Genomic DNA, 18,742 nt, shown 5'->3' on the forward strand with positions numbered 1-18,742 from the left:
CAAAGCTATGATTGAGGTTGAATAATTTGCCTTAGGCACAGAAATAGTCAATGTGGGGGCTTGGAACAGAATGAAGGTCTTCTGTCCTTTTTTTTTTTTTTTTCCTTCCAAGTTTTATATCAGGGAACAGAAAACTCCAAGAATGAGAGTTCTTGGAGTTCTGTAACCAAGAATGAGAGTACCACGAAATCCTAGCATCATTCAAATCAATTCTCCCATCTGTTGCCTGAATTCCTTTCCTGGCATTTCTGCCAAAATTCATTTGATAATGATGATGGTGGTGAGAGCATCAGTAATAACAGTGTTTATTATGTACAAGACAGTGTATTCTCATATAAAACACATTTATTATTCCATGTGGTCCTCATGTCAACTCTGAAATGTATTATCAATTCAGAACATAGAGTTTTAAAGAGTTTAAATAATTAACCTGGCAAATGCCAGAGTGTCATTTCAAATGAAGGTAAACTTGCCATCTTCTAATGCAGTCTACACTGAACGCTAACCACCATTTCTGTTAGAAAATTATTGACCTTATATTAATTGCCGCTGACTGCCTTCCTCACTTCTAAAAACTAGTCTTCGTTCTGCTTTCTTGAGCTGCACAGAAGTCTGATCCTTCCTGTAGATGATTCCTATCCAAGTAAGGATAAAAGGCACCACCAGCTTCCATGGTCAACCAGGCAGATTTCTCCCTCTTCTGTTAAGGCGGCAACCTAAACGTTCATCTTCCTTACAATGTATACTCATTACTGTAATTGCTAGTCTGCAGTTTCCCCCAACAGCCAGTTAGCTTCCTTAGAGTAGGAGCCATTCCCAATGCCACCCATGTATTACAGGCAAACTGCTCAACACAGAACCTTTTTTAAAAAAGGTTTTAGTTGAGATATAATTCACACACCATAAAATCTACCCTTTAAAATGCAAAATTTATTTGTTCTTAGTATATTGAAGGAATTATGAAGCAATATCACTATCTAAATCCAGAATATTTTAAGCATTCCCAAAAGAAATACTATGCCCATTAGTAGTCACTCCCTATTTTCCCCTACCCCCAGCCATTGGCCACAGCTAATCTTTCTGAATCTATGGATTTCCCAATTCATATAAATGGAATCATAAAACATGTGGTCTTTTATGTCTGGCTTCTTCTATATAACAGTGTTTTCAAGGTCATCTACATTGTAGCATGTATTAGAGCTTCATTTCTTTTTATGGCTGAATGATATTCAATTTTATGTATATATCACATTTTGTTTGTCCATTCATTAATTGATGGATATTTAGGTTGTTCCCACTTTGGGGCTATTATGAAAATTTTGCTGTGAACATTCATACATATGAATAGAATTGCTTGGTCATGGGATAACTATGTTTCATCTTTTGAAGAATTGCCAGATTGTTTCTAAAATGGCTACACCATTTTACAATCCACCAGCAATGTAGATGGTTCTAATGTCTCTACTTCATTGCCAACACCTGTCATTGTCTGTCTTTTTTATTATACCCATCTTAGTGTGTGTGAAGTGGTATCTCATTGTGGTTTTGATTTGCATTTCCATGATGACTAAAGATGTCCATCATCTTTCTCTATGCTTATTACCCACTTGTATATCTTTGGAGAAATATCTGTTCAGATCCTTTGTCCATTATCTAATGGGGCTTTTGTTCTTATTGAGTTCTAAGAATCTAAATATATTCTAGATATAAGTACTTTAACAGATACATGATTTGCAAATTCCATGCACTGCCCATTTACTTTCTTGATGGTGTCCTTTGAAGCATAAAAAGTATTTAATTTTGATGAAGTCCAAGTTATTCATTTTTTATTTAGTTTTCTATGCTTTTGGTGTCATGTCTAAGGAACTACCAACTAATCCAAGCTCATGAACATCACCCCTATGTTTTCTTCTAAAAGTTAGCTTTTATATTTATCCATTTTTGGATAAATTTGATCCATTTTGAGTTAATGAATATATTTTTTACATATGATATGGAGTAGGGGTCCAACTCCACTCTTTTTGAATGTAGCTATCCGATTGTCCCACTATCATTTGTTGAAAAAACAATTCTTTCCTCATTTAAATGTCTTGGCACCCTCTTGAACATCAATAGACCATAAAATCAATAGTTTATTTCTAGACTTTCAATTCTATTCTGTTGATCTATATGTCTATCTTATGCCAGTACCACACTGCTTGATTCCTGTGGCTTTGTAGTAAGTTTTGAAATTGGGAAGTGTGAGTCCTCCATGTTTCTTCGTCGTTTTAGACTGTTTTGGAAATTCTGGGTCTCCTGAATGTCATATGAATTTTAGGATCAGCTGCTCAATTCCTACAAAGAAGCCAGCTGGGATTGTGATAGGGATTGCTTTGAATCTATAGACCAAATTGGGGAGCGTGCCACTTAACAATATTACGTCTTCTAAGCAATGAACACAAGATGTGTTTCCATGCATTTAGGTCTTCTTTAAGATCTTTCAACAATCCAACAGAGACTTATGTTCAATTAATAGTTAGTAAATAAAGGAATGCATGAGCAAATAAGCCAAACAACGAATAAAGAGAAAGAATCCAAATAGCTCTGTGCAATACACACACAATGGCCACCTTCTTGAATCCCATCTCCCTTCTCAACAAGTCACCCTTAACTAATCACAGTTTTCAAGATATGGATCAGCCTTTTTTTCCATCTCTTCAGCCATAAATTCTACTGTTTCTTTATCTTCCACTCACGTAATATGATCAATAGTAATAGAAAGCTGATGACCCTGAATGATATGTCTCTATCCACACCCTTCCCTCAGAAGTTACTCCAGGAAACTTGTGCTAGCACAGCTGCAAACAGACCACCCTGGTTTCCCCTTCTTCCTCCCCCACCCCTGCCCCTTGCTGGTTGTGAGGTCTGATCCACAATTGACTATAAAAGTAAGCTTTCCCATAAACAAAGTTAAACATCATAACTTTAGCTATGCTAGACTGGCTGATGAGAAGAGGAATTCTAAAATTAGTATTACATAGAATATTAAGTCAATCAGGATGCTGTTTATAAAAATTATTTCCTGGCTTTGACTGCCTTGGTAAGCATCATGTTAACATGAGCTGGCCATTAGGGAAATAAAACATAGCGCTGTGTCGGCTGGATGGTGGAGAGAGCCAAGGAGATTCCTTAGTGCTAAGAAGCTTAGCACCTCTTGCAGTATCTAAGAAGTAACATTTTCCAGAATTTTCATATAAGCAGTACAAGATGGAATTAGAAAGAGTTCAAGACACTTCACAAATGATTCAGATTATGGGCTCACCCATCTGACTGCAAGTGCTTCAGGCTTTCTAAAACACCACAATTCTTAAAAGGAACAAATAAATATTCTAGCTCTCTAACCCACTTTAAATCTTATATTTTATTTACACAAGCAGAATATGTTACTTTAATGGATCCATTATTTACCATCAATATAAGCAAAGAATCCATTTAGAATTTCAATACTTTCCTTAAAAAAAAAGTCTGAAGTTTATATATTTTTAAAGATGTTCACATATATGTGTACATATATGTATATACACACAAAGTTTATCTCCATTTGAAAAGTACGACTTAGATTTAGGTAATTAATTCATTTGAAATGCTTTATAATTGGCATATACTGATCACATTTCAAATACCAGGTCAAGAGGTTATCAAAAATAACTTGGTAAAGGAAGGAGGAGATGAATCTTAGAGGTTTCCTCTAACGAATCAGAGCTTCCTAGCAGTCAAAGCAGAAGAATCATATAATAATTCTTCAAATTTTTTTTCTATTTTTCCCAAAAAAAGGAAGCATATATCATTTCATCAGTCAGGTAACCTTGTATCTCCTGTTACTGTATGAAAGAATTTATCCTACTGATCTTTGTTCAAGAAAGTAACATAATAGTCCTCTGTTTTCATCAGGTCTGTAGCGGATACAGAAAAAGACTTGATGCTTATTTCTCATGTTACCCCAATAATAAGAGAATGGGTATAGTACTGAATTGTAATTCACAATAACATCATCTTCTCAACAAAGTGCCTTGCCTTCAAGTGACATAAGGCAACATAGGGATAAAACTGAAAATTTTAGATGAACGAGTACCTGTCATTATGTTGCTTTTTGCAAAAACTGATTCACCTCAGCTGTACTTATTTTTTATTAATGCAAATACATGTTAATTATAGAAAAATCAGAAAGCAGCTATAACTTTGTCATGCACTAACTCCATGTCAATTCCACACTGGACTTTTTAGCATATTTCTAGAGTGGAGATGTCTAGATGATGATGTTAATTTATTTATGCAGCAAGCATAAATTTGTGTGCCTCTTATATGCCAGAAAACAAATGATAATCTTCATAGTCTGGTATTTATCACAATTATTTCTTTGCTATTCAAGCTTAAGGCATTTTATACTTTTATATTATCGCTGTAAAGTATACTCTGTGAGGTAAAATTTCCAAAATTTTAAGTTTACATTTGAGTAATTTGAGATTCAGTGCAGTGAAACACAATCCAATCTTCTTCTACGGTCTTTAACCTCAATATGACAATATAGCTTAGGTGCATATTTCGGTGTGGGCCCAGGATACAAAGCAGGGAGACAAATTCAAAAATTTACAAATGACTTTATCTGCATTTATAAATGAAAACTGAAAATGCTGGCTCAACAGCAGTATCTGACCAATTCGTATTCTTTATTTCAACACAATTCCAGTTTATGGTTTTATAAGATAATATGTATTTTCAAATTATGATACATACATTAAAGTTTTATATTTGTAATTAATATATGCACTGAAAGGCAGTGTTGAACTTTCCTGGTGATTTTTCCACAGTGCGAAAAGAATCTTAGCGGTTAAATTCCAATGTGATATTTTGTGTAGAGGGCAGACCAGTTACTCACCATACAAATGGTAATATGTAGGACTGGTTATTAACCACCTCCGACCTTCTGTCTAGAGACCATCCTTATCATCATTATACTTTAGTTTGGCTACAAAGCATATCAAGAAATGGGTGTCAAAATGGATAAAACACCAACTATAGATTATCTGAGATATGACTTTTTCTCTTAAAACGCAACAACCCTATGTATTTGCCATGGTTAAATCAAGTCATCTTGAGTAAAAAACATAGCTAGATTTGTATTTTGTTGTTTATTTGCTTTTTCAGTTAAGAAAGAAAAGGACCAGGGGGTTTCAAACCAAGGCTATTACCAAAATAGATATTTAAACAGTGGGAGAGGAAGAAAGAAATAGAGAAACCAGTCCTGACGAGAACACTCTTTAATTTCATAAATGTGATGTGTGCTTCTGCATAGACATAGGGCTAATTATTTCCATTATGAAGCTGCTGTAAAAGAGAGATACTCAACAGGCAGCTTTGTTTGTTCCTTTTGAAACCAATGCCTGGACTGAACGGTTCCATGTATTGTAACACAATCATCTCTGAGCCAAGGACTCCTTAAGGTCTGCCACACAAATCCCAGTTAAGAGCTACCACAGGCCCACGGCTGGAGTAGAACGGAAGACACCCCTCGCAGCTTCAGCAGGAGGAGCACTCCAGGGCTCTCCTCCCATCACTGCTAGGAGCCAGCATACAGTCAGAGCAGACTCTTACACTGGGCCATGTGAAATGGACATTTTTGTATAAAAGTTTTGTAGAGATGTAATGTAAGGTAGATATTCAAGCTAAATTTCCACTCTAAAAATGTTTCTTTTCGTGGCACTCAAAACAAAGTTTATTTAAAGCTAACTTTGATTATGCTTGTCACAGATGACATAAACACATCTTCTAAAACAGAAAGAGGAGGTATAAATGTTATTGAAATGCAATTATACACAATCTAAAAATTAATTGGCCATCATAAAAGCCGTGGCATGCAACTCTGAGTCAGCTAACCACTCCTCCTCCCCCACCTCATTGTTATTTAACTGTTGAAGTTTTCTGGCAGGTACAGACTAATTCAAAATGACCCAGATCCTATAAACAAAACATGGGCATTGCAAAGAATTAGATCCCTTTTTGTTTTAAAATGATATTTTGCACATTTTAGTTTACTGTATTCCATTTAATATCTTATGCATGAGGTTTCTACAATGTTTCAACCTGTACCATAGCTCTCAAAGAAAGTTATTACTCAGCAGACAATGCAAATACATAGACAAATCCATTTCTTGGCAAATCATGGAAGGTTCCTAAATTTTTTCCAGGAGAATATGGGGAGAGGAAGTTGACACTATCCATACCTATTCTCTTTTTCAACAAAATAACACCCACTTCCTATCTCAATTCCAAGAAGCCTAGCCAAAAAAACAGCAAAGTCCTTAGTCTGCAGGGACACTCTACGTCTCATCACGCAGTATCAGTACGCATAGCTTTCATCTCCCAGTAGCCTACATGTTTGGGTTGCACTGAATAATATGAAATATTAAAAATTTAATTACTAATTAAACTCCCCTGCAGCTGCTCATGGCTTTTGCAAGCTAGAACACAGAGCACAAGAGAATAGAAGATTCAGGGCACCATAAGACTCCACCCTGATTACACTGCATCCAAGGCCTGAGGCCACATGAATTCCTAATGAAAAGCCTTCAATACAACACACACACCTGAAATAATTTCTCAGGTTGCCTCATAGATTATTGCTCTATCAAAGGAATCCAGTGTGGGAGCGTTGGGATTGCAATTAAAAACATGTCTGAATGACCATACAGCATTTAAGTACTCAGTTTCCAAATATACTAATAAATTACAATAATTTTTAAATGTTTTAAGTGAAGAAGTTAAATATACCAGTTATAGGATAAACAGCATTCAGAAAGGATCGGCCCCAAACCCTCAAAGTTCTGAAACTTTGCTTTGGCAAACTCCAGACACAAGCTAACAATCCCAAAATGGAATGGGAAGGATTGCATGAACTGTTGCTGTGAGCCAACATCTTATTTCTTATAGCTCCAGAACAATATTGTATCTCTGCAAAAGGGGAATGGATTGTAGTTACCTTGCCCATTTGGAAATAATGAAAAAGAAGCTCAGATTGAGCTCTTTGTGAAAAGGTGACCACATGCAGTTGAGGAGACAAAGTTCCTTCCAATGGCAAACTTGGAAACTAGGCTATCAAACTATACTCCACTCTGTTCCTAGCCTCAAAATTTTTCCAAATTTTTTCATATAAGTTGAAGAGGAAAAACTCACTTGTTTTCTGCATACGATTCACAGAATACTTTACTTCTGACACCAAATGTGTGGGATTTCGTCACACATCAACCAATTCTCTGCCTCTACATAGGTGTCCTACAACTCCATTCAATTCTGACTCTATAGACTTGGAATTACTACAGACTTATCAGGTTAAGGGCTCAGTCTTAACTGACCCCACTGAAGACATCAATCACAAGTAAGGGATCACCAGTTCACCCAATCACAACTAGGGGGTCATCAGGTTACCCACATTTCTGTCCAACTTGGATACAAATTGGAGGTTCCTCTGATTGCTTCCATGGGTTTGATGGTTTGCTGGAATGGCTCACAGAACTCATGGAAACACTTACATTTACCAGTCTATTATAAAGGACATGATAAAGGATACAGATAATCAGCCAGATGAAGAGATCCATAGGGCTAGGTCTGGAAGGGTCCTGAGCACAGAAGCTTCTGTTACCATGGAGTTGGGGTACACCACCTTCCTGGCATATGGATGTGTTCACCAACCTGGAAACTCTCTGAACTTCATCCTTTAGAGATTTCATAGAGGCTTCAAAACATACGCACGATCTATCATTAATTCAATCTCCAGCCCCTCACCTGTCCCCTGAGGATGGGGGTGGAGATAAAAGTTCCAAGCTTCTAATCATAGCTCGGTCTTTCTGGTGAATAGTCTGAGTCTAGGAGCTCATCAGGGGTTGCCTCATTAGAACAAAAGATGCTTCTATCACTCAAGAAATTGCAAGGGATGTAGGAGCTCTGTGTCAGGAACTGGAGTCAATGACAAAATAATATTAGAACAAAAAATGTTCCCAGCACCCCTACCACTTAGGAAATTACAAAGGTTTTAAGAACACTGTGTCAGGAACCAGCAGTAGAAACATATATATATATTTCTTATTTCACAGTATCACACTAGTCTAAATGAGGGTAGTGAAATCCCATTTCATCAATTTAAAAGCAACTTGATTAAAAAATTATTCTGCCCCCAGTTACCATGAAATATTAATATAAGGTAACTGAAAATTCTTCCAAGTCACCCGGGTACCAGCTCCAACCCTACCAAATTCAGTGTGGAGAAGGAAAGATAGTCTTGCACTAGGAATTAAAAGACCAGCACTCTACCTCTGACTCTGTCAAGGTAAGGGAAAAAAATCTCAAGTCCATGACTGATCCCTGATCTTCATAGAAATAGACAGAATTTCAGTCCAACCCCCTGTGTAGTTTCTCCAAAGAGTCTACACTGTACTTACACTAACGAATGACATTCAACGGGTGGGGTTCATATATACATTAGCTTAAGGATGCCATACTGTCATAAATTTTCTGTTCACCTTAGTGGTATATTTTTGATATATATAATCCTTTTTAATGTGTTCAAGACATATTTTAAAGAAGTTCCATAAAAGAGAGACATTTTGGATAAACTAATTGTGATACTAAAGGGAACCAAACTATCCCTTGGTTGCTGTTATCATCACAGAGAACTATTAGGTCATAGTTCAGGAAAAAGAAAAAGAATCACTAAGACTGCCCCTAAATCTTAGTGAGCTATGTCCTTTCTTCTCTGGTCAAAAACATGTCCTTTCTTCTCTGGTCAAAAACGTTTTTTCAGTACAGTAAGACTTTGGCTACATGACCTAGAAGGCTCACTCAAGCTCCGATGTTCTGTGATCACAGTGGATCTGCAATTCACCCCAGGATCACCTCCAAACTTCTCAAATGTGTTCTTCTAAAACTATTTCCTACTACATACATTTTTAAATGTTTGGAAATTTTAGTTTCAAACACTAAGGTAGTTTAATTGCATAATCTATACAGTGTCATGGATGTATATTTACATACCTTGCATATGCTAAAGTTGTTACCCCCAAATCCACTGTAGCCAGAAACACTGTAGCTACACCCCCTAAGTTTCTTCTTACTCTCAGAGTCCTTGGGCATAAAGAGGGCTACTTAGGTACTAAATACATTTGATTTTTTTCATCTGTCATTCCCTTTTACACTCCTCATACTCTATTAAACTAGCTTATTCTTCAAACAAGGTATTCACTTTCAACATTCCTTGACTTTCTCATTTCTGTTATTCTTGCACCTTGAATCCCATGCCCTTCCCATAACACATGAAGCCAGTGACCTCAAATGCTACCTGTTCTATGCATTCCTCATTGACACTGAAAGTGTAAGGTATACTGTTGATACTCTTTTTTATCTTCCAGCAATGTCAACACATGGTGAGTCACTTGATAACTAGCACATCTAAGCCCTTATTTTGTTTCCCTTAGGACTGTATATATGCCTATTTCTTTTGTAGGATTAAGAATTATTCCAAAGCAAGGACATGTTGATACTAACCTCTATATCTTCAATAATTAATCCATAGTAGGATTTAAACAAACGTTAAGTGAATAGAAGAATGAATGGATGAATATGTGGAATTAAACCACATAATCCCAAATCAACATATGGATAAATAAGTAAACAGAACTAAAGTCAGGAAATACGGGAGTGAAAAATGCTCCTTTGAATAAAAGGAAGGAAATGCTTCAGTAAAACCCATTTTCAGGAGCTCAGACATTTTTCACAGTTGTATGTAGACGGAGCTCCCTGGAACCGCTTACTATACTAACATTCCATATACATATCCTTTGCCCTAAACCCATGAGTCAAAGCAGCCTTACAAAAGTGATTAAGGGGTAGATTCAGGAAAGCACACAATGCACGCTTGACTACTGAGAATTCACAGACCTACTAGCCTACTTTAAGTATTCAGATGACTCAATAGGTTTTGAAATTTGCTCTGGATAAAAAATGGAAACATCAAAGTTTGGCATTAACAGTCTATATTTCTAGGACTTTTCAAGTACCTTTTAATTACAACACAACACAGTCTACTGTAGACATCTTCTCTTGGCACATATTTTTGATATTTTAAGTGTGTGATTATTGTTCTCACAGCTATAATTATGTTAACCAATAAATACTACCACATCTAACTCAGTTCCACCAGAGTAAAGATAATTCAGAAGGATGAGCTATATCTCCCAATTAACTCTTGCTTTCCTAAATTAGAATAATGAAGAAGAATTAGAATGGAGCAGGCACACTGAAAGTAGCTTTTACCCTAATTATGAACTTATTCTACTTAAGGGCCATCATAATTCTTTTTAAACCTTCTGAATGTTTTTCTTTTTACAGGAAAGCCATATTCAAGGGACACTGTTGCTCATATGACTAATTTTGTAGTTTTTGTCAATAGTAAAAACAACAAAACAAAACTTGACACACCTCAAATGTCAACTTAAAATCAAGCCCAAGCCTAAACCCAAAGTCCACTTGTACTCACACAGTAGTGACGTGGCCAGAGACAAATCACTTCTCTTCTTGGTGTGTCTTAGTTTCCTCATCCATGAAATAACTACACCATGTGTATTTCTCAGAGTTGAGATATCTTTATCTCAATCAAGTAAGAATAGATGTGAAAGTGCTTCATAATCAGCACTGTCCAAACACTGGTGATTATGAATCTGTGTGCTCAGAATGATTGCGCAAACAAAATGTAGCTACCGAATAAATCTATTAAAAGGCAGTGGTTTATGGGAGGCATGTATAGATACACAGCCTTAAAGAATGAAGACTACATGAAGCAAAAATCTCAAAGCATGATCTCCTTGGTATATATTAAGCTATAAGAATTTAGGAGAGAAAACAATAAGCTAAATGGATGGATGGATGGATGAATGGATAGATAGATAGATAGGTAGATAGATAGATAGGAGGAAGAATGCATGGAAATATTTGGGCATAATACAGCTAAGTCCAGTGGCAAAGTCAGTGACCTTGCTGTCTTCAGAAACTAGGCTTGATGAATTTGTTTGAGTAGAATTGGAAAATTGCTGAATATCAAACAATGGTCGGAAACTATGAAGTAAGCATGGCTTGCTGGGGAATATTTCTCTTACCTGGGCCCATTCTATATCTTTCTAGAGTTGATCTTGTTTTCTATGTTCCTTTTTCATAATGAATTTTAGCTTTCCCTTGCTTGAGAACCTTGAAATAATCCCATAATCTACAAAAAACAGGCTAAAGTCTTAATCTAACATTCAAACTTGCCTACACACTGTCAGTAGGAAACCTTCAGGACCTATAGTCCACTTCAAGCATTCAGCAGCTTCATCTGCCACCACCAAGCTGCTTACCGTTCTCTAAACGCAGCCTGGAGCTTGCTACCCTGTGGCTCAGGCTATTTTCCCCTCTTGTCTCCAAGAACATTATCCCACCCATCCCTCCAGCTGAACATAAAAATCTTCTGAGAAGAATTCTCAGATTCTGCGACCTTCAAAGAATGTATCACTCTCTTCCTTGTATTTCTGCAATACGGGCCATAGTTTAATTTCTCTAATATTATGGACTATTAGAAGATGACAACTGAGTCCTATTTCTCTTCCTTTTAACCATCCACTTTCTGCTCCTATCAGTTCCCTGAAAAGACCACAGTGCCTGCTACATACCAGCAGCTCAGTACATATTTATAGAAATGAAGTACATTTTTACTGCTGACAGGACTGGTGGAGCCAAGAGCATAGATAGCTAAGGAACAGCTAAGCTCTAGTATGTTTTGCCTTGTACCCCCACATAGCTGACAATCCCATTATATGTTTAGAAAAGGTAATGGGAATGTATCTAAAGAGGAGAGCACTGCAACCTTATGTGCAGCTAACTGTTGAACTGACTGACAGCAGAGAAGCAGGACTGGTTTTTAATTCGTGCAAGAAACTATTGTTAATATAGCAGCTCCCGTTCAAGAATTGGAAAGGGACTCAGAATGTCAGGCGCACTGTCATTTAGTCAAGCAAATGTCACGCAAGAATCAAACACAGTGACAATAGTGCTTGTCCAATGTTTGCATCTAGAGTTCTCATGGCTGTCTTCTGAGGACTTGGAAGCCCTGAACAGACTTACCACAACCTTCTCGAGACTTCAGAGAGGCAGGGAACGATCAGTAGCAGAGGAAGATCAGCTTCGGAAATTCAGATAATAAGCAAAGATGGAGAAAAATAGCCAAGCTCCAAAGTAAGTAAAAAATGCAAAGAAAAACTGATAACAAGGTACCATTTGTGCCTAAAAAAACACAGATTAATTGCTATCACAAAATTCTGGTGAATTTGAGGAGAAACTGATATATTCAAATTGTTGGTGCCAGTATACGCTATCCACAACCTTTGGAAAGAAAAGTAAATAAAGCGGTCTTACTCCTTATTGTAGGAAACCCACTCTTAGGCGACTGAGGCTGGGAAATAGCTCCAAAGAAAATATACACAAATATGACCCTTGTAGCATTACTTACAATGATAAAAAAAAAAAAAAAGGAAGTTACCTCAATATCCAACATAAGGAATTTCATTGCAAAAGACATAGCCCCTCACCTTAACCTCCCATAGCCAAGCTAAATCATATTTGTGAAGATTGTTCACAAAATATAATAAAATATCCATATAGGCAAGCTAGAAAAAGAGAAGGGCAATGGAATAAGAAGAGATTTACATTTTTATAATATTTTATATAACACTGTGTGATTTTCAATGAAGTACTCATAAAGTCAATTTAAGAAATTTCTGCCAGTGAACTAACACATGTTGATATTAAATAAAACAACAACTTAGACCATTGGCTCTGACAAGATCAAAAAAAAAAAAAATGAAAGGGCTGTTAAGATGGAAGTTGTCCTTTCAGATAAATGTGGAATATTTGCGTCGTTCCCTGTGGAGAGACATTCATGGGCAACACTAACCTGTGGGGGCCGAGGCTTGTAGGGGGAGCTGCACTCAAGGTCAGCCAAAATGCTGGTCAAGGAGTCGATCTCCGCGTCTAGGCTGGAGCGTCTCTCCTCCAGGGTCTTGCCTCCGGGATTTCCCTGCTGGGAGCAACACATGCATGTTAAGAAAGGAAATTTCCACTGATATTGTTATAAGTGCAAATTTCTCAGGTTATCTTATGGCTTTGTCTAACTTTTTCTGCACCTCATTTATTTTTTAGCTTTTATAAAATCTCAGTGAGATAGACTGGGGGTAAAATTATCTCTTTCTGACAGATACGAAAACTGAAAAATACAAGGTGATTTTCCTCCAGACACATTTATTTAGAAGCAATTTTCCTTTTTTCGGATGAGAATGCAAGAAAATGAATGCCTCCATCCCCGCACTTAAGAGGCAAAAGGAACTGAAGAGATCTCACAAGCTGTTTGTGTTCAGAAACCATTGCCAAGAATGATGGCATTTTATGGGAGCAGCAAGGGGCAAGGAAGGGAGACCGACAGTCCAGAGAGAGGAGTTGGTATTTGAAGACATGAGAGTGTTTGGAGTCTGGGGGTCGGTGGGTATTATTAGGTGTGCATGTGTGAGAGAGAGATGGGAAGACCCAAGCAATGTTCCTAAAACATGAACTAGAAAGAGACTTCTCAGGGTTCTGGCCAAGGGGCTGCAGAGGAAGCAAGTGGCAGTAAGCACTGATGATGAAGTCAGGACCTATGGACTTCATAAGTCAATGCCTGTTTACCTGCACTCAGAATCAATGAGAGGAGAGTATAGGGCAGGAACAATGCCACAGGGCTTTTCCAGGAATTATGAGCAGGTTTGGGAAAAACGAGCAAACTGCCTAGAGTTCAGAGCAAGGAAATATAAAGTGAGGTTGCCCTAGGATTTGGAGGCAGAGTGAAGTGAGAATAAGATTTTAAAGTGACAATATAAGAATGATCGTGTAGGTGTGACGTGAGTGTCTCTTAAGACTCCACCAAGAGCCCTAAGTATATCTTCAGCAAAACTCGATAGGAATGAAATAGGAGAAAGTTACTATAATCTAATCAACTCGATTAGACTTGTCTAAGAAGGTTAAATACCAAGACAGTATCTACTGTCTGCATGAGTTTAGATAAAGCATTGGCCAGGAAACTAGAATACCTGCAGCAACAACAAGAACAACAACTAGAGTGTCCTGATAGGCTAGCATTAAATCTTACAACCCTTGAAGTAAATCCACCCTTTTAGCGACTATGCGATGTCAGGAGTAATACGTAATGGCATTGCCTATTTAGATCACTAGCTCCTTTTGCCCTAGTAGCTTGCTCACCAGGCCACCCTCCCTGAGTCCTGGAACTTATTTAAAATGTCCCTGTGCAAAAGCAACTTAATGGGATCTAGTATACTGTGTTGGTCAGTCTCTCATGAATTTAGTCAACATGACTTAACTCCTCCTGGACCTGATATATCCCAGGCACACTGTTAACATCAACTGCTTATGCAGCTATGGCCCAGGCCCTGGGAGCCAAACCTAGATAGCCACCTACCTCACAAGACAGTCGGCTTCCTTGTTTGAGAGCTCGCTTTAAATATGGATTTCACATTTCACATCATCTAGAGCAGCCTCGTGATGGTCTCATTCCAGAAGTACTGTTATGACCCTTCTTTGTTACCCTATCCCCTCATCCTGTTTTGTATATTTTTCTAAGAATATCTCCCACCATCTAACAATATCTTTTATGTGTATTTGTCTGTTTATTGTCAGTCTCTCCCCTTAGAACATGTAGGCTTCATGAGAGCTAGAATTTTGTCTGTTTTGTTCCTGTTTCCCTAGAATCTTGTCTAGAGCCTGACCCAAGTAAGTGTTCAATGAATATTTCTTTAATAAATACATGAATGAATAATGACAGACTCTGGCACAGGTCCATCCAATAATCTTTTTCATACCAAGGTCTTTGGGTAAAAGCAGCCAGATGTACAACAGGAAGGAGCGAATGCTCTAGGATATGGTATTTTAAAAGAACCAAAAAAGCTCAGTGTGCACACGTGTGCATGCATGTGCACACTTGTGTTTATGTGTATATCAGGCTATATGGCCTAGATTGAAAGGATGGCCTTGTGAAATTGAGACATTTTCCTCGGCTCCCTCGCCACAGCCAAAAATAGAAAAACAGTGATATGACAGCTTGATTTTCTTTTCCGAGTCTGAATTTCCAGTCTGATTAAACTCTCTAAAGCCAGTGGGTCTAATTCCTCTATCAGAGGTGATCTCATCTTTATCTCAAAGGGCATTAATAACTAGGAAATATTTTGGTACCATTAAGAAAAAGATCTAACATTTAAAATTCATGTGAACATTCTTGGTAATGGGTCACAACAAGGAAAAGTAGGACATTATTGTTATGGGAGGCAACTGAGAACCAAGTGAACTTGATTTTCTTGTGTGCAGACATAAAATATTATAATACATATGAATTTCATAAGTATATTTCCACATACTCATAGACAGCATAATATATTGGCAAGTGTGGTGGATTGAAGTCTGATTAAATTTTTCCCTGGGCCATAGTTTCCTCATCTATAAAATGAAGAGAACATCACCTGCCCCACCTAAGCCAGAGGGATATTACAAGATTCAGATAAGAAAATGGATGGGAAAATACTTTGTAAATTGTAAAATGCTATAATTATGATGATTTTCATAAATAGCATTAATTATAGCAACCAGTAACTATAAATTAATATGAAAAATACAGCTATTGTTAATTATTCTTCTTCTTAAGGGAAGCATCATTCATTAAGTATTCCCTTGGGGTATCAGTAAAGAGACAGGATTTAATCAGCTCTTCAACATCAGTACTTTAGTGTAGGAGAAAATATATCAACTGCCTATGCCCTAAGTCACTGCAGTATCTAACCACTAAAAGACTCAAAAGTCACAGAATTACCTTGAGGTGTACAATGAAACAAGTAATTATGGTGAACAACCAGCCTGTACTTGTAAAACTTCAGTTGGTTTTCAGCCTCCCTACTCCCCCTTCCCTCTAGGTTGGGACTGCTCTCCGTTTTCAGTTTCTCCTATTAGGTTGATGTAATTTATTAACAAGTTCCAGCCTAAGGCTGTGGAATTTTGCACAAAAACCAGACAATAGAGCAACGTGAGGTGGGGGTCCTGTAAATATGATAATAGCTTTGCTCCGACATTTCAATCCCCATTAGGAATTAGAATGGGCCTGTGTTACTCTCATGTCTCCCTTTTATGTCTCAGTTCAAATAACGAATGTCCCGCCCCAAGGCCTATCACCAGTCCTTCTCTTGGTATTCTCATTTACTCTCTTTGTACCTTTAGATTTAAGGGCTATCTTGCTATTCCTGGCACCTTCTACTAGATACCAGGAACAACAGTTCTATAACCAGCTAGCAGAATCCTACAGACTTACCAACATGTTTTCTTTTTAGCTATCGCTGTAGCTTTGCCAGTTACCAGATGGTTAAATGACTTGCCCAAGGCCAAACAAGGAAGGTTCTCCTGACTCAGTGCCTAAAGCCTTTTCCAGATCCTGCACAAACTTTTATAAAGTGGTCATTATAATAATAACAGCCCCCACACTCTTCAACCATAACTAGAAAGATTCCAAAGATTCCATTGCCTTAGCCTAGGTCCTGCCAAAAAAAGCAATGCCCATGACAAAGGTTTGCATGTAGGTCATTTATTTTGGGAACCAATCCCAAGAAACAGTACTGAGGGACTACGAAGAGTTAAGTAGAGAAGAAAAAAAAGCCAATTCAAAGGTGTTATATTGAGCTGGTCAGCAACGTGGGCAACTAGGACTCCATCATCCTGGGAGAAGACTCGTCCTCTGAAGAGCCCTGAAAATGTGCCTCAGATGGTTCCACCTGAGGGATGGGAGAGTAGATATTTACACTCAGGCTGCAGCTTTCTAGCAGTTTCGGATTGCCTATGGGGTTTTACACTTTCTCATATCTGTCCCAAGAAGTAGGATGGTGGCAGAGAATGCCCAGGACAGAAAATGAGTGAAAGGCATTGCAGCTGAGGCCAGGTGCTAGCAGGTCATGCCTGTGCACAGCTGGTCACTGTAGCAAGAGCTGGTATACGAAGGTGGGATAAGAGGATGGGAGGTAGGACACAAAAAGTGTCTAATGACTGCATCCTTTTACTAACAACCACCACACCCCCATGAATAAACCAGTCATAGGATGTTACTATCTATAAGATATGCATTTCCATTCATTCTACAAATATATATGTGATAAAATCTCACTGAACCACAGTTGGGGCTTATTATGACTTGGAAAATCATGATTCTCAGTGCCACCAGTAAAATTACAGGCTGATGACTCCCTCACTGTAAGTTCATGGAACAAGAGCCTAGAACTAAAATGTACAGCATGTGAGTGAAATAAAGTCAGGCCACTGTTAAGAGTCTGACTTTACATGGGTAATATTTTAGCCCAACTATCACTAAGCCACTAACTACAGGTGACAAAGAACGACTACCAGTAATGAGTTATGAAACAGCATTCATTTCTATTTATCTTTTTTCCTTCTTTATATCCAAACGTTTATTTTGAAAAATTTAAACTCACAGAAAAGTTGCACAAGTAGTAAAATGAACTCCATTCACACACTCTTCATCCAGATTCACTAATGGCCAACATTTCACCACACTGGCTCTCTATCGACATAAATTCCATTTGCTGTTCCAAATAAACCATTTGCAAGATGGTACAGAACACCAATGTGCATCTCAGCTTGCATCTCTTAAGAACTCCTAATTTTTTAATAATATCATTATTACATCCAAGACATTTAACATGGGTGCGACATTGTCTGATATGCACACTTGCTGAAATTTCACCAGTGGGCCCAGTAATGTCTTTTTATCTATTGTTGTTAATTTCTGTCTAAACTCGAATCAAAGATAACACATTGAAGTGACACGCTTTTTTATTCTCTTTTTATTTAGAATAGGCTCCCAGCCTATTTTTTGTTTTTTATGAAGCTGACTTTTGAAAGAATTTAGGCCAGGTGTCTTACAAAAGTTCAGCAATCTGGTTTTATTTAATGATTAGATTCAGATTAAATAAGTTTGGCAGGAATATTACATGCACGATGCCATGTCCTTCCCGTTGCATCACGTCAGGAAGCTAATGATATCGGTTTGGCCTATATTTGGTGATGCCAAGTTTGACGCTTTGATTAAGGTAGTGTCTACCAAATTTCACCATTGTAAAAGTGTCCTCTTCCTTTATAAATTAATAAATCGACTATGAGGTGATACTTTTGAGATGCTGTTAGTATTCAGCGTGTCAAAAATCTTTCACCCGATGATTTTAGCATCCATAGATGATCCTTGCCTGAACTGATTATGGCCTTAGTAGTTGTGAAATGGTGAGAGCATTTGTTATTGATGGATGAAAATAAAAGGATCTTGCCTAGCATAGCAATAATTTACTTGTTAAATACTAATTTCAGTTTTGAGGTAGGGAAGCAGAACTAACTGGAAAGTCCCATGCTATGAAAAAAACATCAGGAACCTAATGATCAAAACAAAATTGCTAAAAAGGGAGGTTTTGTTCAGGCTGTTAAGGGAAACAAAGGATCAAGGGGAATAGTAGAGTTTATTAAGAACCAGTCTCTGCCCTAGGGAGCTCATATTCTAGAATTAGAGACCCTGACCCAATCATCAACAACTTCCATCATCTTC

The 18,742-nt window shown here is 37.6% G+C and overlaps 1 protein-coding gene across 2 annotated transcripts in view; it reads right to left on the reverse strand.

Annotated features, from left to right (window-relative positions):
* LPP (LIM domain containing preferred translocation partner in lipoma) overlaps positions 1 to 18,742 on the reverse strand; it is a 503,236-nt gene that overhangs the window by 321,221 nt on the left and 163,273 nt on the right. For both annotated transcript variants that reach the window (XM_012642267.1, XM_012642274.1), the window contains exon 4: positions 13,010 to 13,135. In XM_012642267.1, coding sequence (XP_012497721.1) covers positions 13,010 to 13,135 — 126 coding nt within the window. The remainder of the gene's footprint in view (positions 1 to 13,009; positions 13,136 to 18,742) is intronic.

Source organism: Propithecus coquereli, unplaced genomic scaffold, assembly GCF_000956105.1.
Source record: "Propithecus coquereli isolate 6110/MARCELLA unplaced genomic scaffold, Pcoq_1.0 Scaffold10, whole genome shotgun sequence".
In the NCBI taxonomy this organism is placed as follows: Eukaryota; Metazoa; Chordata; class Mammalia; order Primates; family Indriidae; genus Propithecus; species Propithecus coquereli.